Below are 25,953 nucleotides of genomic sequence, written 5' to 3'. Positions count from 1 at the left end.
ACAACAGAAAGAGTAAGCTCTAGAATGGTCAAAGCAATAAAATATATGTATAATATTGTGCGTTCATATATTAAATACAAAAATCAAATATCTGAACCTATTGTTTCAAATTTTGGCGTAAAACAGGGGCATCCTAGCTCTTCTTTGATGTTTATGATGTTCGTGAATGATATTGTTGATACTATAAACTCTGATTTAGATGGAATATTTTCATACGAAGACTTGATATTATTTCTCATCTTGTATGCGGACGACCAAGTGCTCTTTGCTACTTCACCAGAAACTTTACAATCGATGTTACATGACGTTGAAATATATTGTAATACATGGGGATTAAAGATCAATACTACGAAGACTAAGGTTATGATTTTTGAAAAAAGTACTAGACACACTCATGATGACTTTTCTTTGTATAATACAAAATTAGAGATTGTAACGTCATTTAAATTATTTGGGGGTATACTTCTTTAAAAATGGAAGTTGGCATAGAACACAAAAATGCATAGCAGAGCATGCGTCTAAGGCTATGCATAAATTGTTTACAACTTTTAATAGTTACAAATTTTCAATGAACGAAAAATGTATATTGTTTGATTCATTAGTTGCTACTGTTCTTAACTACTGCTCTGAAATTTGGGGTATGAATGATGGGAAAGACATTGAAATTATTCACACCAAGTTTTGTCGTAAACGTCTGTGCGTTAATAAATCAACCAACTTGATTGGTCTGTATGGAGAACTAGGGAGAGTTCCCATGGTAATATGTAGAAAGATAAATATGGTACGCTACTGGTTTCGTTTACTGAATTCGAATGAAAATTCATTACAAAAAATAATTTATTATATGCTGCGTAACGATGCGAATAATAATATTACATATAATAATTCAAACTGGGCGTTTCAAATAAAGATATTGTTAGAAAACCTGGGATTGTCGGAATGGATAAGTCAAGATAGTAACAGTATTTCTTTTTCTACTATAAAACAGAGAATATTAGACATTTATTATCAAACTTGGTATGCTTACATTAACAACTCTCAACGATTACTCTCTTATAGTAGATTTAAACATTCATTTAATCTTGAAATATAATTGAAGATAAAAAGTTTCGAATTGCTCTTAGTAGATTTAGGTTATCATCACATAATTTGGAAATAGAAAGCGGTAGATATAACAACACGGATCGAAATGATAGAAAATGTAAATTTTGTAATCTTAACTCTTTAGAAAATGAATATCTCTTTCTTCTTGTATGTCCGTTATATAAAGAATTACGAAGAAAACATTTAAAACAATATTATTGTAGATGGCCCACTCTAAATAAATTTGATAATTTGATGTCTACGGAAAATAGAGAGGAATTACTGAATCTCTCAAAATTTATTTATTTTGCGAATAAACTAAGACAAGATATTGAAAGTTAGTTTCATTTTTGAAGCAACACCATTTTTCCATTTAACATAGTTATCGTATATTAGAATGTTCTGGATGTAATAATGATAATCATGAAAAGCTTCTCTCAGTAACTGTATTATTATATTAAATGTTAAATATGTCTCGCTACATGTCAACTCTGTTCAGGCTAGAAGCATTTATAAAAATGCTTAATTGCTGAATAAATGTTGTTGTTGTTGTTGTTTACAATAATCATGCTTTTTGAATAGAAAATGTTTTCAGTAAATGAAGGTAAAAGTTTGAATACCAGAAAAGTTGTTTGCGTTGTCATAACAGTTTGTCATTCTTTCGTAAATCTGTGAAAAGAATATGGATAAAATGCTATAATCTTAGTGTTAAACAATTACTGAATGGTCCGAGAGATTGAATATAATTTGCAAATTATGTAGTTCATTATGCTTTCATTATGTATAAATACTGTAGACCTATGCAATAAAAGGAAGTAGTACACTGCGCACGTCCATGGCCATGTTTTACTTTCGTTTTCTCAACCAAGGTAAGCACTGTCAATATTCCTAATATATCAAAAATAGGCGCACACGGCTTGTCTATAAGCGCATATCAAATATAAGCGTATAGTTTTGGCTTAAGTATAAGCGCATATCAAAAACAAGCGCATAAAAGTGTCACTAAAATTATTATAAGCGTATACGCTTATTTACCAGATTTTACAGTAATTTACTAAGTTGTGGCCACACCTTAGTAAATTGTGGCCACAATATAAATAAGGTGTTGCGGATGTCACCTCTGAGCCACCGTAGACATGATATCCAACCCAGTCACATTATAATGATAACGAGCTGACCAGCCCTACCACTGTCTACTTAATGCTGAGTACCAAGCAAAGAATCTTCTAATAACATTTTTTACGTGCTTAATATGGCGCGGTCAGGGATCGGCCCCACGATTTCTCGCGCTCGAAGCGGGCGTCCTTCCATTAGGCTACCGAGGCAATGTACCTTACCTTGAAGTTCCGTCTTTAGGCACCAGAAAATATTTAGTGTACTAAAATGGAATGAAACCACGGTCTTGTGACTAACACAAGTGATGGAAATGCTAATATTGCGTAAGTTGACATCAGGAAATACCTACTTTCACTTTCATTTTATTCATCAGCTTCAACACAAGGTTGATATATAACATATCTTAAATAAGAGTTATCACTGAAGGTGGTGAATGTACACGCACCCCCCCCCCCCCCCCCCCCACCGCACGCACAGTACATAGCAATTGAAAGCGCACACCACTGCATAATTATGTGGATTTATCGAAACGAATGTAACATGCACCATGCACAACAAGTGTTGATACAGATCACTTGTGTGAAGTTGCATTAATTGTGTGCAAAGGTTCGGGAGATTAGGCGCGCACAAGTTTGCATAGATGCAGACGGTATGTATATAGTATATTACCACAATAAAAGTCCCATGACTGTGCAGATTTGTTTTGAAAGAATCTAACATGCACCATGCATAACTAAGGTTAGTACTGATTACTTGTGTTAAGTTTCATTAAATTGTGTGCATGGGTTCAGGAGATAAGGCGCGCACAAGATTGTATATGCAGACTCTATGTTTTAGTACTGTAACAAAAAACAAATTCCCGCATCTCTGCATTTTTTTTCTGAGAGAACCTAACATGCACCATGCACATCTCCTGTGGTTACTGATCACTTATGTAAAGTTTCATTAAATTGTGTAAGGGGATGAGGAGACGAAATCTTACAGCTTCGTTTATCGGGAGGTACAATCAACAAGAGGGTCATGATCACGGGAGGGGATCCAACATATGTATTCCCAAATGGGCACCGCTTAAAATCATATGTTGTGCTTCCGGTAGTACATATGTGGTAAACATTTCGCAGAAAAATACGTGAAATTTTTATTTGTGATTGAATATTGTGAAAATGACATTGCTTTGCCAAAAAATCGCGATGCAGTGCAACCGAGTATACATTACATAGCATGTAAGTGCATTTACCTTACCTGTATTTGTAGAAATGACGGAGAAAAACGTATCCTTCGTGAAGCGGTAGAACTGAAAAAAATAGCAACATTTTTATCAACAGGTTGAAACATGTTGTTTTGTTGCCCTGCGCCTGTTTAATTTTGCCCTGATGCTGTAGAACATTTCCACTTAGGAGTCAACGCATCTCTCCTAAATCCGAAGGGGTTTATGTGTGAAACTATACAATTCATGCATATTTCCGACATTCACAGGTCAACACGCATAAGCACCATATTAACGCCTGCGGATTTAGGAGAGATGCGTTGACTCCTGAGTGGAAATGTTCTGCAACATCTAATATAAGCTTAAAGCTGTGCTCGTTTATAAGTTATCACTTTCATACAAATGTATATAATTTTTGGACTGATGTGACATATACTTGGCACGTATTTCCTGTTCGTTTCTTTATCCAGGTACCATTTAAGCTCAAGATCTGTGGAGTTCTAAAAGAATCTAATGCACCACATATGTAACCCATATACAACATATGTATCCCATTCGGTTTTTCGCCCAAAAATATATTTCTAGCAAAGTGATCGCCAATTTTTTTTTCGTCAGGATGGGGTTTAGCATACGGAAGGTTGCGAGGGCAAAATTAAACAGGCGCAGGGCAACAAAACAACATATTTCCACCTGTGATAAAAATTTTGCTATTTTTCAGTCATACCGCTTCACGGTGGATACGTTTTTCTCCGTCATTTCTACAAATACAGGTAAGGTAAATGCACTTACATGCTAGGTAATGTTTACTCGGTTGCACTGCATCGCGATTTTTTGGCAAAACAATGTCATTTTCACAATATTCAATCATAAATAAAAATTTCACGTATTTTTCTGCGAAATGTTTACCACATATGTACTACCGGAATTACAACATATGATTTAAGCGGTGCCCATTTGGGAATACATATGTTGGATCCCCTCCCGTGGTACTAACCCTAGTTTGCATGGGGCATGTTAGGTTCTTTCTGAAAAAAAAAGTAGAGTTATGGGACTTTGTTTTTGTTACTTTACTATATACATAGAGTCTGCATATGCAATCTTAATCTCCTGAACCCATGCACATAATTGAATACAACTTCACACAAGTGATCAGTACCAACCGTAGCTGTGCATGGTTCATGTTACGTTGTTTTAGATAAATATTTTGCAGAGTTATGGGACTTTGTGTTTTGTTACTATGCTATATACGTAGAGTCTGCATATGCAATCTTGTGCATGCCTAATCTCTGGAACCATTGCACATATTTTAGTGAAACTTCACACAAGTAATCAGTACTCACCTTACTTGGGTATGGTGCATGTTAGGTTCTTTCAGAAAAATATTATGCAGAGTTATAGGACTTTGTCAGTGCATGATGTGGAGGGGTGGGGGTACATTCGTCACCTTCAGTGATAGCTCTAGTTATTCCGTCATTCCGTATTTTTCAATTAATAGAAGAAATAAAATTTAAAAAAAGTTTTTCTTTTAAGCACTATTTCATTATAGTAGCGTATGAATTTACGCACTCATTCATAAATTTCAGTCATCTTACACCCCCCCCCCCCCCCCCCCCCCCACCCCCACCCCCAACCCGACAAAAACACGTGAAAATCCTGTCTATCATGCAAGAAACACATGTACAAGCTATATCATTATAACAAATTCTTTCTAAATGTACGTTGTGAATTCAGATTACGAGTATAGAACTGCACTTGAGCTGGGCCATTAATACACTTCTTTTGTCGTGAATGGTTGTCAATAGATTAAACCAGGAGGTTCAACAATATACTAGCTAATTTCATATTGATTAGACAATAAGTTATTGATAACGTCAAATGCATTAAAACATCCTTTAAACTTGTTAACGTCACAGCTGATCCTTGAACACTCTACGCAGACTTTTTCCGCTCGGAGATTTTGGAATTTCTTTAACAAACTCGATACCACCTCTCAGACGCTTGTAGTCTGAAACATTTTCTGAAATAAACGAAAGAGTGTTTTTATAATTGTGAACCAATAATTATATATTCTAAATGGTTGTATTTAGCAATACACAGTGTTGGATACCAACTGAAATATTGCTTGAAAACTATTTTTGTATGCAAGGACAGCAACCAAAAGTCACTATGAACAGATATTACACACACATCTGACACCATTTAAGAAACACATCGCGGTAAAGTAGTTAAGATATGGGCGTGATAAAGTTGTGTGGCTGCCAAAAGCAAAACACATCTGTTTATTTCATACCCTAACGGAATTTACTTAACCGCATGTTTTATGTTATATATATATACAGTTCTGTTTTCTCTTTGTTTCACGTTGTATTGCATATATTGCACACTTTAAAATTGAGAGATCTTTGAAATGACAAAGTCGTGAACTATCGGCGATACGCTTTTCCATGGGCAACGTCCGGTTAAATGCACTCATCCTGTATATTGTCGTGACTTAAGCAGCAATCGTAGCCATCGAGTTTTGTGACCTCTGATTGGTTTTACCTTTTGGGCCAATTGACTTCGTGGATTTTAGAACAGTTGGATATTGTTTTACCTAAATAAATTTATTTCCACTGTAAATGTAAACATTTTGTAATGTTAAAACATGACATACGTTCCACATATTTCATAAGATCATGCGCATGAACTGAAATTTCGGGTTTTAACACAACATATGCCCGTGGAAGCTCTCCAGCTCGGTCATCTGGCATGCCAATCACTACTACATCTTGTACAGCGGGATGTTTGTGCAACAAGTCTTCTAGTTCTGCAGGCGCGACCTGAAATATTTTAATTTTATCATCAAACAGACTCAAAGGTAATATATACCTGATTCTGGAGATCAGTTCAAGATTTTGAAATACAGATAAAAAAGGAACTAACCTTAAAGCAAACAAACACACCATCTGTCTCAACACCGAGTCCAAGAAATTAAAAAGAAAACGTGTAAGAACACGCATCACGGCTGAGATATTTCAACAATATAGTTACGAAAGATATTAAAATCTTATTACAAATTTATGTGCTTATTAGATAAATCCTTAATATCTGTATGAAAAAAGGGATCTGTTTTGTATAATTGCTCCGCAGTAAATGATCCCAATTAGTGTCAGGTGGCTGAAACAATAGGAGTTCTTGAAAATCGACAGTAATTCAACAGTCAGTTCAAGATAGTGGCTTGTTGAAACATATATCACTATATACACTATCGAGTACATTACAAAGCAATATTCTTGCTATTAAACAAGTACTAATATTAGGAAAAACCTATGGCTAGAGCAGGAAATACAATTATTGTTGTTCCCTGACACTGGGCTTTAGTATGCTCATCATACCGTAATGGTGTGATACAATCAGGTAAAGTTTGAATAAAATTGAAGTATGGGGAAAAGATAATATTCCCAAGAAATGAAAATAAATAATTGTAAAAATCATTTTGACCATACTTCACACTGCCTTAGAAGATAGTAAGATGGATAACGATGCGAATGATAAATCTAATTGTTGACAAGTTCAGACAAAGTTTTGAAGAGGTAATAAAGTGATGGCCAGGTTAAGTATTAGTATAATATCTTTAGTATAATATCTAAGATCCTGTTGACATGGATTCCGAATAAAAGATGTGGTGTATATCAGTTTAAGAATATGGGGTACCTGTTATGTTTGGTTCAGGCGAAATAGCTGAAACACGGACAGACGACCATTTGGATTGACAAAGTAATTACAGAGACACATTTATAATATATGCTTACTTGTTGTCCTTTAAACTTGATTAACTCTTTCAAACGATCAGCTATCACAATACATTCGTTGTCCCTCATATATCCAATATCACCTGAAAAAGGTTTAGCAGAACTTCATGTAACATTGAAAAGACATAAAAATTAGAAAGAACTCTTACCTCTTGATACACATACATTAATAAGCAATAATACAGGTATATAATGTTTCCATTACAGAGTCAATTTTATGTATTACACGTAACCGAAGACGGTTGTCATTTCATTACGAAGGAATACTATCTAACTACTTAGTGCACGGATAAAATCCTGAAAAGTCTTGACTATTTACCTGTGTGTAACCAGCCGCCAGCGTCTATCATTTCTTTTGTGGCCGTTGCATTGTTGCGGTAACCTTTCATTACTTGAGGACCTCTAACACACACTTCTCCGGTCTCGTTACGTCCTAGACTCTTTCCGGTCTCTAGATCTATAAACTGAATCAAACAAGTGACTACATGTAATTATAACGAAATAAATAATTCCCTTAATAGCAGTCACTAAACAGGAGTGCAGGAAGTCCTTTTAGGTAAATAAATAAAATTTATGAGGGATTCGGCTGATTGAAAAAAGCCTAAAATCAATACAATGTTCTGCGCACATATAGAGGATATCCATTCGCGGCTATGTTGTAACGGTTGCTGACGTCAAATCAACTTGCCCCTCCTTAGCAGCGCGTTTTATTTGAATACCCATGACTGTCGTGCAATAACGGATACTATTCACATATCCATGAATGATGCCAGAAGTTCTTCATTTGGATCCTACTTGCTCGCTAATGTGTAAAGACGTCAGTGATCTTAGACACTAAATAACTAAGTTGCCGTCGTGACTTTAAACACAGTAAACGTCAGTATTGTAATATTTCAGAGTACAGTGACATACTTTACTGAATGGGACGGTAATTATAAGGTTAAAGGCTATTGATCTAGTTTGATCTTTAAACTTTTCATTTAGCCCAGTCACAATTTATATAAGCGGTAGTTCATGTTAAGTTAATAGAAACAGCTGTTGTTGTTCTAGCAATGAACTGTGTGCAGTTGCTTAGCAATTACTGCTGAAACTTTGTTTACAATGTTGTATGCAGAAATATCATTTAATTTTAAAACAAATATACTTCCAAGAAACTCCATTAAAAGGAAATGTGAGGTTTTAATCATTAAAGCATTCATTTTTGGTTGCGGGTTTTCCCGCTACCAAAGTTACAAGTGTATTTCTGACAATCATATAGCATCTTTATTTTATTCCGAATCACATTCAAAGGATGTTCATGTGCTACACAAAATAGTCCCCATTCATGAACAATGCGGATGAATTATCAATTAACAAGCAGTTCTTATTCAACCTGTATCCACTCACACTGACCATTTAGATTATATAAGATCTGTCAATGATAAGGTATTCCAGCCCACGGTTACACCACAAGCTAGGTCAGGCAGAGTTCATCTTAGATATGAGGCACATTAAATTTGTATTTGTTTCTCATTCATGTATATTCATAGACTGGCATTTAAACAGAAAATAAATCTACCAAAAACCCGCAACCATCAGACATTTCAAGGCTTTGATTCTTTCTTTTAATACACACATTTATTACTGAACTTTTATGTTTGAATAGAAATGTTGGCTTTTGTTTCCAAATAGTCTAAAGTTCACAGCTCCACAATAGTTTGTGCTTAAGCTGGGTTCACATCTATATATTTGTCTTTCACATATCATATGTTTGGGTGCCCGCTTCAACAGTTATTTATGTGAAATCTGGAAGATATAAATACTCCAATTTTCCTGTCTTCAGGGTTCACAATCTTAAGTTTCTGACCTTGGGTTGCTGCTATACTTTATGATTATAAAGAAATTTTAGAAACTGGACACATTTTGTACAAATAATTATTATTTCACTTGGTGTTCTTTATAGCTGCTGTATTATAACTTTTTGATAAGCATTTTAAACTTACAACAGAATGAAACTACTATTTTTTCATCGGACATAATTTAACTGTTACTCTTTCGTGTATTATAGAAGATCACCGACAGTTGTCAAAGTTTACTGGAGGCTGGATTTAATTGTTGTTATTGATAAAAAATCGTCCTAACAGGTAGACGTACCTTATCATCATATTATTCTTGTGTACTGTGAAATGTTTACCGATTTATTGTGCCTATTTTTGAATGATGCTTGTTGCTGATCATTAACTGCTTTGTGGAAATTCTGATTTTAATAAACTATAGTTTAACTGCTAAAGGAGTTGATGACTTCTGTAGTTGAGTACAACTTTCCAGCCTTAATTACCTCCTGTATATTAAACATAGTAATGAAAGTATAGAAGATTCATCAAAGGTTTAGATTGGCCATAGAATAACACTATTGAAATGATACCAGTATACGCCATTTGCTTTCTACAGATTCGTTAGGACCATAGGAGGGTATTTCAAACCACATAATATTTCCCTAAAGACATACATCTGCCATAGCGTAACAATATCATTAGAAAAATGCTGAATGTACACTTTGAAAGAACTGGTCAAATCTAGTTTCGCTAGTTTAGCAAGCTAATGTTTCAAAGGAAAGCAAAAAAATACAAATAAATTGAGAAATTAAAGTACCTTTACTTCTGTGTCTGCAAGCAATGGTCCAGCAGACCCAACAGTTATTGAATCATAATCTAAAGCAACCATTGGAGAGGCCTCTGTCATACCATAATCTTCAAAAATAAAACTAGACCTTTGCTGATTATGTTTTAGTTAACTGGCGATTGATTGTGAATAATAAAGGATCGCCTTTTATATAATACACAAGTAAAAACACTACTCTTCATCTTACAGGTAAGTCATGAAGTTAAACATTTGTATTAAAAACATATCAAATTTAAAGTGACCTTTAGGTCCAACGCATATTTGTATTATACATAACACAATGCCACTATAATGAAAGCTACTTACTTACTTACTTAAACATTTATAGCAACATGATCTACCATGTACGTGACAATGTATAAGGGCATATCATAGGTGCTAGAGAAAAACTATTTAAGAACATGCATGCAAGACAGCACCTACATGTGTCTGTGAACGTGCTTAATTTCGCAAGTATGTATTATCTTAATGCCGTAGTATGGTTTGTCACGTATACTTTCGTGACATTTTGACATTTTAACTGAAATGCGTTGTCCGAACCTGTTACAAACTGACCTTGTTTTACGATTTTATTCCTCTTGTTCATGAACTCAGTCGTAATCGCCTCTCCTAGCGGGGCCGCACCACATACTATGTTGCTTATAGGAGAGAGGTCATACTTGTCCACCGCAGGATGGTGCGTGAGAAATAATAATATCGGTGGTACAATCTGAAGCTGTGTTACCTGAAAAATAAGTACGAAAACACGTTTAACACTTTAAATGTTAAGATGGAAAATATATGATATTTGAAACATTAGCCCCATGTGGTTCTGGGACAATCTGTGTATGAAAAGAATTTGAACCACTGCCTTACCCTTGCATGATCGTAAGAGGCGACTAATACGGTCTTAACACTTGGTTTTGCTGTAACTCTGTGATTCCATCAGGTATGCAAATTTTGATTCCATACCTCATGTTTTTATTTTTATGTAAATGAGATGTGAAACCAAAATTTGTAGTCCTGTTTGGCGCCATATAACCTATACTGTGTTGGTGCGTCATAAAACCCAAATAATAGTAAATAATATTGAAACATTATGTTGAGTCCAATATTTCTCACATTCCTCGGAGATTTTAAACCAATCTTTGCTTTGAAATATTAATCATAAATAAACGAAAGCAGCCTATATTAAACAATGGAATTGTTGATTAATTTCTTCTTATCTAACATTTGTCAAAGTGAAACAGTTTTATTGTAGAGACAAGCCTTGGTAGCATCCTTCTTCGCATGAAGGAATTCGAACGAGGTCGGATGCTGAAAGTGCTTTCAGCGACCTTTACATACGACCAAACAGTTACTTGGAAGTTTACGTAAAAGGCGTGTAAACTTGCATTGGCCTTAGAGTAGGAGTTGATAAAATGTCTATATCTGTATTTATATTGTAAAAACTGGAAAAAAAATATGAAAAACTAGACTATCACTTATTACCTTATAGTTCACAATGGCCTTTAAGAATCCTTCTGGATGGAACCCAGGGGTTATAACCAATAAACCACCGTCTTGTAAAGTACCACACATCGAAATAACCATTCCATAAATGTGGTAAAATGGAAGCACCGCATAGTTTGTGTCATCTGTAGTGGTACTAAACGCTTGTCTTAAAAAACAAACAAACATGAATACAATGACTATGAAAAAATTAAAGAAATGATTAGACATCCTATCTTTTAATGCTCACTTGAGAACCATATTATTCTTGATAATATCTAAAATGTTTCATAAAGGCTTTATTAGTTTGAAAAATATACATATACTGCAGAAATGCAAATTCATTAAAATCTGACATGAAATTGATTCTTATGCCATTTAAAGTACAGTGGTACCACGCCGACAAGGTCCTCACTCACCCGCCCCTCCCCAACCCTCCGCCATTCACCTGATGACCTTTGAGGTATGGGGTCATGTAGATGCGATGTTTTTTCCACAGTAATGTCTTATTCAGTTTAAAATCACCATCTATGCTGTCTCAAGTTATTAAAATGACTAAATTACGAATGGACAAAGTCCCAGTAAAAGAAAGTTACGTTTTGAAAAACAGAGGAAGGCTTTACGACTTTGATATCAGGGTCTTTCAATTCTGATAAATTTAGGGTCACTTAAAATTAGTCATGAAGCTTTATTGAGAAGAAATATATTTTACGAAACAATGATAAGTAAAAGAACGTAGTTCATACACACAATTATCTGAGTCTTGTTATGTGTTTAATTTTTCACCCGTTTTTTTTCAAAGCCTATAACTTGGCAAAAAAAAACAACAACAACAACAACAACAAAAAACAACAACAACAAAAAAACAGAGATGTAGGCCGGACAAGTCACAGACATCCTAAAGTCAAGATTTACAAAATGCAAAGATACTTATTAGCTTGATATTGATGAGTCATATGGAATTTCATTCAAATCAGAATTAACGGGCCGTTTTGTCTACTTAGACCTTTATAAGGGAAAATAACAGAGAAAAAGCCATTCGATCGGAAGGTATTAACAAATTGCAGAATAAGCAATTTAAAGTATTGTTGAAATCCACAAGCTGTTGTTTCTGAGGAATAATCACTCCAAATAGTTTGTGACAATAAGGCAAATAAACAGACAAGATAAAATTATCAATATATCTTAGTAATACCATATAACGAGGTGACATGAAAGTCAATAGCCATTGCTTTTTTTTTTTATTGATACCCATTTGTACTAGTTTTTTTAAAAATAATTACTGTATGTATGTGTATTAACATTATTTTTTAACAAGTATAAATACTAGGCAGTTCAAGGCATGCTTTTCCATTAATTATAGAGTCCTCATATTTCATCTGAGAATATTTTCGCAATTACATTATTAACAAAAAAGAAAAAAAATAATAATAAAACTTCTTACTGGTGCTGTTTAAGATTTGATACCACATTATAGTGGCTCAGCATGACGCCTTTAGGAAGCCCTGTGGTACCACTGCTATACGGCATTATGACGATATCTTCGTGCGGATCGATTGTGATATCTGTCGGGAAACACCTGCCGTCGTCGGCTAACATGTCGGAAAATGGTTGGCAGTTATCGACATTGCCTATAACTATAATATCCTAAATGAAGGTAAACAGATTTATACTTGAAAATGATGAAATAAGTAAGTAAGTTCATAAGTAACATAACCCGCGTTTTACAATTTTTCTTAATGAATTGAAACTGGAATATAAATTACCTTAGAAATAAATCCCTTCTATAACCTTCTTGATTTTATTCTATATTATAAGCATTGAACAACATTGATCGAAGCATTTGTTGTAAAAAAGAACGTTTCCATCTTAAGATATTTCTAGAGCAAATGCATATGTCCTGGTCCCGATTTCGTTAGCGTTTGATTACCCGTACAATCTACTATGTAAAATATTTTGTTCACCTTTCATGAGACTAAAGATATCTCCTTTTTATTTAAGACTATGATATGTACTGCATAACATGGAAATTGCTATAATTCATCGAATTGTATTTATAATCGCCATATCAGCACATTTATCTAACTTCCATATGTATTCAGGCTAAGTATTATGCGTCAACAGTGTAAGGAACATAACTAACGCTGATATCTGCTTGCTGTGCTTTTGTTACAAGCGGTGGAATTGTTACCAGCGTCCTCGTGCCCGAATGTTCCATTTGTCTCTTCAGTTCTCCTGTGAAAGAAAGATTCCAAATGGATAACTGAAGTATGACTAGTTAAACATTTTTTACATAATTTTACATTGATTAGACACCATGATCCCAAAGAACCAGAAATTGTAACAGAACTGAGTCCAGATACGCGGGACACATTCTACAGCCGTCACGTAGCAGTTTAATAGTAAAGCACATGCTGTAGAAGCACACAACGCAACTAGAAAAAGTAAGAACCCGTGCTAATTTGAAACTCTTTCTCTTTCTTACGTCTACAATGCTTCGGTTTTACACGTGTTTCTATAAAATTCATGTCGATAAAACTTCATCAGCCAGCAGAGGATATCTAACACCAAATTAAACCCCGGTAAAGAGCAGCTAAGCTCCCAGTAGCACAGAAGTGTCCGGAATGTTAGACAGAACAAATACAGACTTGGTCAGGAGAAATAAAATATCTACATCTCATATGCGCAATCACAAATGATTTGATTATTATGTATCTTATATAAAAAAGAAAGAATGAGTATCTGGTTTATCAGTTATATATAAATAAACTTGAGCTAATGGCGGTCAAATGAACATAATTTAAATTGAACTGGACAAAAAATATGGACAAAATGGATTCTTAATCAATTCGTGAGTCCAAGTTTTAGTTAATTAGCTAGGTAAGTCAAGTGATGTGCTTTGTAGTATAAATCTAAATAAAAAAATTGTATAAAGTGAAAAGCAAAGAAATAAATTGACATTGGAAAGCTAGGTAACACGTAAAATGTCGCTCGCATTTAAACATCATGTGCAAGAAGATATAAAGAGAATGGCAATTTCAATATTACCAGACGTGTATGCAGGATTAGCCGTTGTCAAGACAACACCAACAGAAGCGCATCCTAGCAACAGAAGACAAAACTCTGCGTTGTTGGTGCCATAGTAACAGATGACGTCATTCTTCCGGAGCCCTTTCCTGTACAAGAAACTGCCAACCTTTCTTGAGAGATCCTCTAGCTGCGAGTAAGTGTATACAGTGCCAGTTGCATCGTCCACCTGAAAGGTAAACTGCTTGACTGAGTTGAAAACACTACACAACAGTGAAAACCCAGACTACCGGAAAGGAAGCAAATTCTGACTAATACATAGAATTTTATTTTATGCTAACTAATGAAATACTGTATTCTATCAGTTAAATATTTTTATATCTCATCACTCACACTGTGAAAATATGAAATCTATATTTTCACACTGTGAGAGATATAGCTCCGATCTACTTATATATTGTGTATGCATTTTAAATTATTTGCTTAAAACAGGATAAAAATTGTAGTCGCACTTTGTTCATTATATATTAGTATATTTCTCGATTCAAGTTATTTTACTTAATGAGAATTTCATAACGTTATATATAGTTTACCAATTATTTTCATATATGTGGCTGGAAAACACCCACGTAGGCATTTCGTGAAGATGAAAGGTTTATATGTTATATGTGAAGTATATGGTATAAGTAGTTCATTGATGCCGGTAGTCACAATTCTAAGGTCAAATTAAGGTCAAGAAATTTGGTCAAAGGTCATTAAGTGTGGTTTTTATTTATTTCATTTATACGGCATCATATCTTCGCCATTTTGATGAAATAAGTGAAAAAAATGGTATTTGATTGAAGCCAATGTATTCAGCTATTAAATAAAATCACTATGTGCAAATTAGCTCATTTGCATATTAACTATTATTAATGAAAGCGACAAAATCGTACAAAATTACGATAAAAATTGGCAAGTATGTACAACTGTATAATATTTATTGTTTTTTATTTAATTTTCATGATTTAAAAACAGAAAGGTAGCGAATGATATGTGGGACAAACATGTCTTGATAAACGCAACTGTTTTTTATTACCATCATATGTGTTTTATGTGTGAATACTGCTAGAAGAGGGTGGGTTGAGTTGACTTCTGACCAACAGCTTTTTTAGAACAATTGTATAGTTGTTTTCACAAAAGCAAGGCAATTCATTTGTATTAGGTACATATCTACCAGCTATTTCCAACTGTGAACCTGTGAAACCTATGTCACACAGCCAATATGGCTGCCATTTTTTTCAAAATGGCGACCAAAACAACCACCAAAGGTAGGTATGTTCAAAAGTATGCATATATATGAGCGTTTACATAGGCTTTAATGTAATTTATTGCAATATTAAGATTGATAAAAACAATTGATAATAAGACCATGTAGGCAAACTCAGATCAACAAAATGGCGCTCATCTTTTCAAAATGGCTGCCAAATGTCAATGTGTTAAGGTTTCTTTGCATACATTATAGAGTTTACATATTTGTTTTATGTAGTTTAGCACAGTATTGTGATTGAAAAACATAACTATTTTAAATCAGGTTGACACCGTCTCAGCCAACCAATAAGACAGCCACTTTTCACAATGGCCGTCAAGAAGTCAGTATGTTCAGTTTTTCTAATATACTGGAGAGTGTACAGAAGGTTTTATGTAAGGTTTTGCAGTATTTTGACGGATAATTAAACAATGTACTATTTAAAACATGCATTGGGTTTACAGACAGGAAAGCCTAAATTGATATCAATAGTATACCTGGTATAACGACTGGGCACTAAATGTATCAAGTGGTATAGAGAAGGCAAATGTGTATATCTTTATATCTTTGGCATATCGGCAGGCAAACTTGACTTTTCATACATGCCACTATGGATATTCTTAGGATACAGACAGGCAAACTGTGTATAAGTGATATATAGTCAGGCCATTTTCTGGTATCATTTGTTTACAGACACGCCATCCGAGCCTAATATTGATGCCACTGTCGGTATCGAGAGTAAACAGACATGCCAGTGTATACAGATTGACCCTACTTGCCAAACATACAGACATAGATTAGGGAAAACCTGGGTATACATATAGACAAAATATAGGTAGCCTTTATACAGAGACAGGTAAAATGGGTATCCTAGTTATACAGGTAAATTATCCTGGGTATACATACATGCACATTCCACTATTGGTATCTTATTTATACAATCATTCACACTCTGTGTGTTTTGTGCATACATGAATAGCCACCCTGGCTATACATACAGTCCACCTTGGATACCTTGGCTACAAATACAGGTCATGTGTATACAGAAATGCCTATCTCGGTATCCTGTGCATACAGACAGGTCATATTGGCTACACATGTGTACATACTGACAAATACTGGTATACTAAATACACAGACAGCTTCTGGGTATTCTGGACATACAGAAGGGCCAACCGAGTTTCCTTGCAACTCTGGATATTCTGGGTATACAGGCATGGCATCCTGGCTTTACAGTTGTATATAAAGGCTACTAAGGGTATCTTCGATTTACATATACACCATTCTGGGTATCATGGGTATATAGAAATGCCATCACGGCTATACATTCAAGTAGATGTAACTTTGGATGGCATTGGTATACAGACCGATTACTTATGTATCCACGGTATAAAGCCATACCACTCTGTGTAGCCTGGATATACAAATATGTCATCGTGGCCATATATACTGGCCATGATGGATATCCCGGTTTTACATAATAAGCCTTTCTGGATAAAAAAACTGTGTAAACAGGCAGCCCAACGTTGCTATACACTAGGCTTGTATATGCGTTGAGTATGCTTGATATATAGACAGGTCACATGAGTGCATCCTAGGTAGGCCACCTTGAGTATTCTGGGTATACAAAAAATCCTGACCGTTCACCACTATGAATATCCTGGGTATAAATACATGCCAACGATGTACCCTAGGTATAAAGGCAGTTCTATCTGGGTATCCTTGGTATACTGTCAGGTCTTCTTGACTATAAATACAGGCAACCACTGGATCCTGGGTACCATACCGCTATCTGTAAATTGTTATACATAAAGACCGCTCTGGGTATACTGGGTATATAGGTCTTCCTGGTTATATATACAGAAAACTATGGGTATCCTAGGTGTACAAACAGGCCTCTCGTGGCATCCATTGTATACAGGCCGTCTGGACTATATATGTATGCCAATACGGATATCCTTGATAACAGAAAGACGGCAATGTATCCAAGGTAGACAGGGTATAGACAGGTGCTTAGGTATAGATGCAGGACATTTTGGGTATCTGGGTTATACAGACTGACAACATGTATATCCGGTGTATACAGACAGACCATTATAGCTTTACATATATGCCAGTTATACATATACTAATTACGCTTGGCAACTTTGCATCGATCGCGTAAAATAATGGATCTAAGTTTGCATGCATACAAAGGATACAACGGGTGACATGTATGACTGTATTCCAATAATGCCCAAAGTATAGTGTCATATACTAATGTCGACTGCAAGACGGAATGTAGCAGTTCAATGTACAAATGCTTACGATCCAACCAGGTTTGAATGTTTGAATGTGCATGCGAGGCTATTTATATACCAACTGTAGAAATGTACAAGCTAGGCAACAAGTACAATAAAGTTGTAGCATTTTTATAACAATGTCCTACGGTATTGTGTATAGAAAAGAGACTATGAGCAAGATTGAACCGTGTAAATTACGTTGTGCTGTATTTGTATAAGTGTTAAATACTAATTATAATATTCTTAATGCATGGAATATTTACAAGCTTTACTTGGATATTTATAAAACTGATAGGATTCTTATCTTATGGTTAAGAACAGATATGTGTACTAAATGAATGTTTTAAATGCATATTTGATACAATTCAATTAATATTCATGAGTGTGCAAATGAGCTGAAAAAACTCTTAATTAATATTTATGAAGAACATCATTCCAAAATCAAAATATGGTTTATATTTGAGAAATGTAAATATTGTCAGTTTTTTTAATATTTGTTTTTTTTAATGATTAATATACCCCACCCACTTTTGACAGTATTTACTCTTGCAAACAATCAATAATGCTACAAACAGATATATATTTATATAAAGTAATGTTTCAAATGTAATATTGCTTATTGTTGTCCATTTATAAAGACAAATAGTGAAGACTTGATCTTTGTATTTTTAAAAATAACATTTTTAATGAATTATCTGCCCATTTTTTAAGTTTTCATGAATATTCATAAGTATGTAAATGAGAAAATTTTTAATTAAGTGTTTGTAAAAAAATGTTCAAAGCCATAGCTTCATTTTGATACCATTGTTGTTATTCTACACCAAAAAATGACCAAGATACAAGCTATTTTATGAGACACACATGAAAATATGCACCGAATGACCTTAGACCTCGTTTATTTCATTATTAAGGGCCTCTCAAACGTGACTACCGGCCAAGTCTTTCTTGTGGCACCTAGTAGATAACGTTTAACATGGTAGTCATCCATCTTCAGAGAATGCCTACGCAAGTCACAATTTTGAAAATTCTAGGTATACTAATAGCAAAAAAGTAAAATAAAATGGAACTTTATGTTGTGTGCGTCTTTCTAACGCCACAACACGTCTGACGTCATGTCTGTTTACGCGCCTGATCTCACCTCGAAGTGAGAAAATATTTGAATTTTTCTCACTTCTCATTGTGATATATACCATATTTACTCAAAACAAACAAATATCTTCTATATATCCAAAATATCTAAAAGATTTTTCTACATTACAGTTATTTTTGATATAGTCTTGAAATTAATGTCATGCCCTAACATGTACGTTGATAGTGGTTACAATGTATAAGTCATTAAAACGTATTAAAACTGAAACAAATCCTTTATTTAAAAATTTGTTTTTCTGTGAAAGTTTTGGGTATTATATACCGTGTTCAAAAATCAATTTTTGTAAGACTAACTCATAGTATTCCCTTTGCTACCCTTTATCTTTTTAGGCTTTTAAAGATCTATGATCAGTTTTGAGAAGAAGCCGGAACTCTGACATTTTCTATCATTATGTGAAAACTCTAACTTTACTGGTATAAATGTGATCAATTTAGCAACGTGTAAATATCGCGAACGGATTGCTACATCTATTTCAGGAGACGAGGCTAGTCTTGAGTCGAATATTTTATAAAGGTAGGTTAAGATTTGTTGTATTACAGTGTATTGCATGGAATCACCAAACTGATGCTCATACTTAAATTCATTCTGAAAAACATCTACTTCGATCTATACCAATGTCTCTTCTAACCTTTGTCTGTCTATTCTACAGAGCCGAGTTACAGCTAAATTTGCACGCCGCATTAAGCCCATTTATCAAATTCTGTTACCCAGTTTACCACAATGCTCACACTCTAGTGCAGTCGTATCTTCTTTCCTAAAAGGGAACATGGTCGTATTCGCTGTATACACGCTTACACACTTAATATTAAATTACCATGTATGTACCCGTGTCAATTTACATACACACATTACCTAACGCTAAACGGAGAAAAATAAACTCACAAGAGCTTTTCCATTTCCAAACTTTGAGAATCGAGAAAACATGTATTCACTTAAGGAAATCTCTGGTAGTTCTAATGACGGCCTCGGGCTTCTAAATATTTTCTCTGAAGATTCCAGCGACTGCAAGAAACGACGGTTTTCTATCTGGTGCACGTGGCGATATGTTTCTTTGAACTGACGGTAGTTTCTGATCTGTATATTTGCAGGGTAGCTGTAACTCCTCTTAAGCATGCAGCGAAGCAGAAACTGCATTTTAACTGATATCCAAGTATCCGAAACACTTCAAATATAACTTTAATCTTATATGATGTCCCATAAGAAGATACACTCAACAATTATGTCATGTGTTCGCTTATAAATGCGGTTGAATTTAGTTATGTTATATACGGTTGAATGTACAATGAAGGTTAAATGCATGTAGCATGTATCGCGTGGCTCATTATAGATTGTGCCGTGACTGCACTTTGTGATATCGACTATTCCTGTTAAAATTTAAAGGGTGTTTTTTCTGCTTTAATAGATGCAATCACACGTGGATAATATAATAAACGCAATCGTTAAAACTGCATACTCTGATAGAAGCGTTTTGTAGCTCAAACATAAGTATGCTGAAGAAGGAAGGTATGTCGGTGTTTGGTTCGATCACGTCTCAGAGATTCTTTTTTTAACAAATAAGCTTTCGTTTTCGTGCGAATAGCGAAGTCCTCAAGAAAAGTGTACAAATGACAGAACAATTACCAAAAAAAAGTCACATGGTCAGCTCAGTGTCTTTGATTACGTACACATATAGTGGCGATTGAAAAGAAATAAGGAAAATGTGTCTATGCATTTCGCACTGAAGAGACGTACGGATTGAAAAACAATACAGAAATAGATAAAACTCCTCGTAAATTAAAAAGTTTGAAAACTGAAGCAAATGCTTTATTGAATTTAACTTGCTAAAATGAACTTGGTGAGTGACAAAAATGCATTGTGGGATCCGTAATTATTTTGTATCTATCAAAAACCAGACTGCTCTACTTACGGCACAAGTCATTTCTATACATTTATCATGCAACTACTACGCAAAGTGCCTGATACCACTTGCCTGATTTTCTGCTTTTTTTATATCAGGTCAATGTCGCGTGTCGCTTCATGTTATCGTTTCGCATTGTCGTGCACAGTCACGACGCAGGACATTTCAAGACGACAATGCGAAATGTCGCTTCGCATTGCAAAGCGTCGCGTCGCGTTGTCGTGTGTCGTGTCACGCGTCGCAAGCAGAGAAAAGGGCAGAACGCGACACACGACAATGCGACACGACATCGCAAGAATGCGACACGTCATCGTGACAATGCGACACAAAAGACAACAATGCGACGCTTCAATGCAAAATATCGCGCATTAAAAGGCGGACCTGTTGGCACGACACTACGATAGTATTGTCGAATATGTAGGTCACAGAATTAAACAGCTTCCTCAAGTCATCTACAGATACGGTACTGGCCGTGTGTTTATAGAAAGCGTTTAGACATAGTATAAACATATCACCACCAAAACTTTGTGACTATGATAATTTCAAACACTAAGTATAACTCCTTAGTTTACCTTTACCTTTGGTATAAGAACAGCCCCTGCATAAAAAGCTGTTTTTGTATGCTGCACAATGTTTATGTGAAGTTACAGTAAGATATAAGCAAAAGTAACAAAGATGTGACAGGAAAACAAATGTTGCCGAAAAACTTTAACCAAGAAAGCCAACGCCGAAGCCGGGGTAAGTATGTAGAACCCCTTTTCTCCGAATAGTGGAGCTAAAAATAGAAAGAAAAGATGAAAATCAAAGTAACCTGTCAAACTGAGCAGAATAAATACATATTTTTCTCGTATGTTAGCGGAAACACGCATACAGATTCAATTTCTTGTCCAAGACAATGACAACTTTGGTGAAATAGACCAACAAATTCTGTTTGACTATAATACAAAACTTATATTCATTAACTCAATGAGTACAGTGTATGGAGCTTAATGCGAAATATGTACTAACCAAGTTTCAAGTTTTATTGGTAAAGTCATGGCCATTTAAGGGCATCTGACAGCATGAAATATTATTAGTTATTGCAGTTGTTATTTTCAGTGAAGGTTTGGACTTATATAAAAAGTAAATGCATTCTTTAATTTTATTTTGGTCATTTATGTAGGATCACTGCAGATGCTCGCGGGAATGTTTGTATCCGAGACCGAAGGCCGACGTCACAAACATATCCCAAGGGCTTCCGCAGACATTAATACATAAAACAAACGTGTACTGTCGCTATTCTTTCATAAAAAACATGACACGACAACTATTGTATTGTTTTCATATGTGATTACTTTACGATTCAGGTAAATTTTTAGCTCGGCTATTCAAAGAATAGGTAGAGCTGTTGGACTCACTCATACGTGGGCTTCGGCGTCTGCGTCTGCGCTGGCGTTCCGATTTGATAAAGTTTTGAATGTAAGCTGGTATCTCTATAACCACTTATGGGAATGGATTGAAACTTCGCACACTTATTAACTGTGATAAACTGACTTACACTGCATACGTTCCATAACTCTATTATCTTTTTTTACAAAATTATGCTCCTTTTTCGACTTTGAAAATTAAGGTTAAGGTTTTATTTGTAAGCTGGTATCTTAAGAACCGCTTATGGGAATAAATTAAAACATCACACATTTGTTCGTTGTCATAATTTGACATGCATTGCACAGGTTCCGTAAATCTACTTTGCATTTTTACAAAATTAATCCCTTTTTTTCGACTTAGCAGTTTTTGGTTAAGATTTTGTATGTATGCTGGTATCTCAGTACCTACTAATGGGAATGGATTGAAACATCACACACTTGTTCACTGTCATGATCTGACATGTAACGCACAGGCTCCATAAGTCTATTTTGCATATTTACAATTTATGTCCCTTTTTCGACTTAGCAGTTTTGTTAATTTTATTATATGTAATCTGGTATCTCAGTACCCACTGATGGGAATGGATTGAAACTTCACGCAATTATCCACTTTGTACTATAAGAATACAATATGCTTCTTCACTTCTCAGACTTTGAGAATTTTTAATTAACGCACTTTAAGGATGTACGAGCGTTTTTTTTTCAGGATATCTGCCATTTTGAAAAATGTTTCTTCGAATATTGCTTTCTAACAAAAGCTTTGCCAAAAATTAATGCTAAATAATTAAAATTTGGCTAATTATGTACCATTAACCAAATAGATTTTACTTTTTGCGAAAAGTAAATGAGCCGCGCCATGAGAAAACCAACATAGTGGGTTTGCGACCAGCATGGATCCGGAACAGCCTGCGCATTCGCGCAGTCTGGTTAGAATCCATGCTGTTCGCTTTTAAAGCCTGTTGGAATTGGAGAAACTGTTAGCGAACAGCATGGACCCTGACCAGACTGCGCGGATACGCAGGCTGGTCCGGATCCATGCTGGTCGCAAACCCACTATGTTGGCTTTCTCATGGCGCGGCTCAAAATTCACCCTTATACTGGCATTTGCCTAAAATTCACGTAAGATTTACAATGGGGTTGGGGTAGGTAATTTCAAATATCTATTAAAGTAGATCAGGTTTGGTTTTGATATTTTCCTGACTGATACATATAATGATATTAAGCTATAATTGAAAATAAAAGTTTTCAAGATACCACTTTATATTGTCTAGAAAATATAAATTGAATCAAAAAGAACAAAAGTTATCAAAATTCACCAGTTTTTAACAGTTTATTCTTAAGAAATCTCTTAGATGCATGGTGACCTCATTTTTTTTTCTTTCCATTTTGAAGCATGTTTGTGTGTCATTAAAGGTGCAAAATATTTTGAAAATCTTAATGTCAGAATTTTATAGATCTAAATACATTTTTATACAAAATATAGTGGGTAGGGTAATTATACCAACATGTAAGCATGAAAGAGATTTGTTAGTGACATTTATACTTATATAATACTGACATCACCTTGTATTTCTATTAGCCTGTAAGACCTGAAATCCCTATAACATTAAGTGGGACGGATAGCTCAGTGGTTTGCACAATCCTGAGGTCGGGGGTTCGATCCCCGGCAGAAACGCTTTTCAGTGTTTCCCACCCAATTAGAGGTGTACTGGTCAGGAACCCAGGCAATCCTTGCGTGTATCAGTGCTATACACTGGGCACGTTAAAAATCCAGGCTGTCTATTCGCAACGAGCTAGGCTAAGTTAGCCTGTATCTGATTTCTGTTCTCTCTGTCGTGGGGGCTTTGTCTCACTCTGTCCCTCTGGTCAGATCGCTCTATGTCTGTACTAGTATAGGATGAATTATGCGCCCTGTGTGGCAGCATTTGAGCTATGTAAAGCGCCTTTGAACGTGAAATTGATCATGAAAAGGGCGCTATATAAATCTGGTATAATAATGATAATAATAATAATAATAATAATAATAATATATATATATTTTAGTTCTGTTACACTTACCATTTGTAACCCCTATATTTTGAGTTATAACATTTACTGAATGCAACACATTAAAAGAAGGAATTTGAACATACCTGTATAAGCATTTTAGTTTCTGTATTTATTCAGTTTATAGACCCAGAGACTGGGAAAAGCCTGGAACGTAACGAGACGGGAGAGCTGTGCGTAAGAGGTCCTTAAATAATAAAAAGGTTACCTAAAAATGAAAAGGCCACGAAATCATATCTATAGACTATAGACTATAGAAGACGAGGATGGGTTGCTAGATACAGGTTAGACGTTTAGACTTTCTGGCAAAATTAATGTGCACATATAAGGTTTAGGAGTATATCAGCAAACAAAACAAAAAGAAATATTTCATAAACGAAAAAGATCTGTACCAAAAATCTACCTGCCCATGATATAGTCTACCGTGCCGTCCAGTAAAATGAATACTAAAGATATTCTCAAAAATGAATGTCATTTGTAATGAAATAGTAATAAACAATTTCTGAACACTACGTTCCACCTAGTTATACTGAATTTCAGCATAGGGACATTATTGCAGATGCTTTGAAAATTGTGAGATTTTAAAGGCGCTGAACTGTCCGAAAGTGTGTCTTTTCCGGAAATCAATGCATATATCAGTAAACTGACAATTGTTGTGCAGAGTAACATACATGTTTTATATGCTATTCTATTTTCGAGTGAAATAACTCTTTCTTTCTGTGATTTGGTGTCGTTTGATATGTTTTCTTAAAATGTAAAGCTAAGTGTTAACGCCTCTGTCTCATATACTGGTACATGTACTATAAAAAGGACTGGTTGTTATGTTAGCGAAATCAGCCAGACAGCTTGTGGCTGGCTTTTTCCATTGTTTTGTCTGCATAATTAGTTAGCTAACAAAATAGTCAGCCCTTTGATTCGACGCCGCACAGAAGGCGGCGTCGAGTATATGGGATACACTTTTATTTCGGACCCTGTAAAGATGGTAATGAATAGTTTCGGAGTGATAAACTGAACACAGTGAATAGTTTGTAAAAGGATCAACGATATTGCACAATAGATTTTAGTGAATAAACAAAAAAATGGCAAAAAGAAAACATAAAAAATGTATGTAATGCAACTTATTATGTGATTTAAAACAATGTTATCTGTCTTTTCTCTCCTTATTTGTAGAGCAGAACATATTTTTTTCATTTACAATTTCGTCAAAATGTTGATCCGATTTATTGATAAGGGAGGTTACTCTGTAAGTCAAGTTTTCTATTTCTATTCTTAGCATGACCTACTTACCTATCTCATTTTCTATAAATAGAACACACCGCAGATATACCATACCGCAACGCGTGAATCGCCTGGACAAGGGAGCGTTCATGTATTTTACAATAACCTTGCAGTAAACTTCGAAGAGAATATTAAAAAAAATAAAAATACGGAAAATTATAAATTTGCCTGCATAAAAATTCCTTGAAAAAAACGTATTTACAAACTAAATAAAGGAATCAATAAGCATAGATATGTTGAAATGAACGAAG

The 25,953-nt window shown here is 34.9% G+C and overlaps 1 protein-coding gene across 1 annotated transcript; it reads right to left on the bottom strand.

Annotated features, from left to right (window-relative positions):
- Positions 1–5,041: 5,041 nt before the first annotated feature.
- On the bottom strand, positions 5,042–20,387 carry LOC123563795 (uncharacterized). Its single transcript, XM_053520007.1, has 11 exons — positions 19,958–20,387; positions 14,377–14,584; positions 13,472–13,563; positions 12,773–12,975; positions 11,329–11,497; positions 10,414–10,582; positions 9,829–9,926; positions 7,517–7,661; positions 7,198–7,280; positions 6,060–6,225; positions 5,042–5,423 (listed from the first exon to the last, which is right to left on the bottom strand). Exons 1-11 carry the CDS (start codon positions 20,207–20,209, stop codon positions 5,314–5,316), a joined length of 1,695 nt encoding a protein of 564 aa, XP_053375982.1. The 5' UTR covers positions 20,210–20,387; the 3' UTR covers positions 5,042–5,313.
- Between the last annotated feature and the right edge of the window lie 5,566 nt (positions 20,388–25,953).

Source organism: Mercenaria mercenaria, chromosome 1, assembly GCF_021730395.1.
Source record: "Mercenaria mercenaria strain notata chromosome 1, MADL_Memer_1, whole genome shotgun sequence".
NCBI lineage: Eukaryota > Metazoa > Mollusca > Bivalvia > Venerida > Veneridae > Mercenaria > Mercenaria mercenaria.
This window is presented reverse-complemented; position numbering and strand designations above follow the sequence as displayed.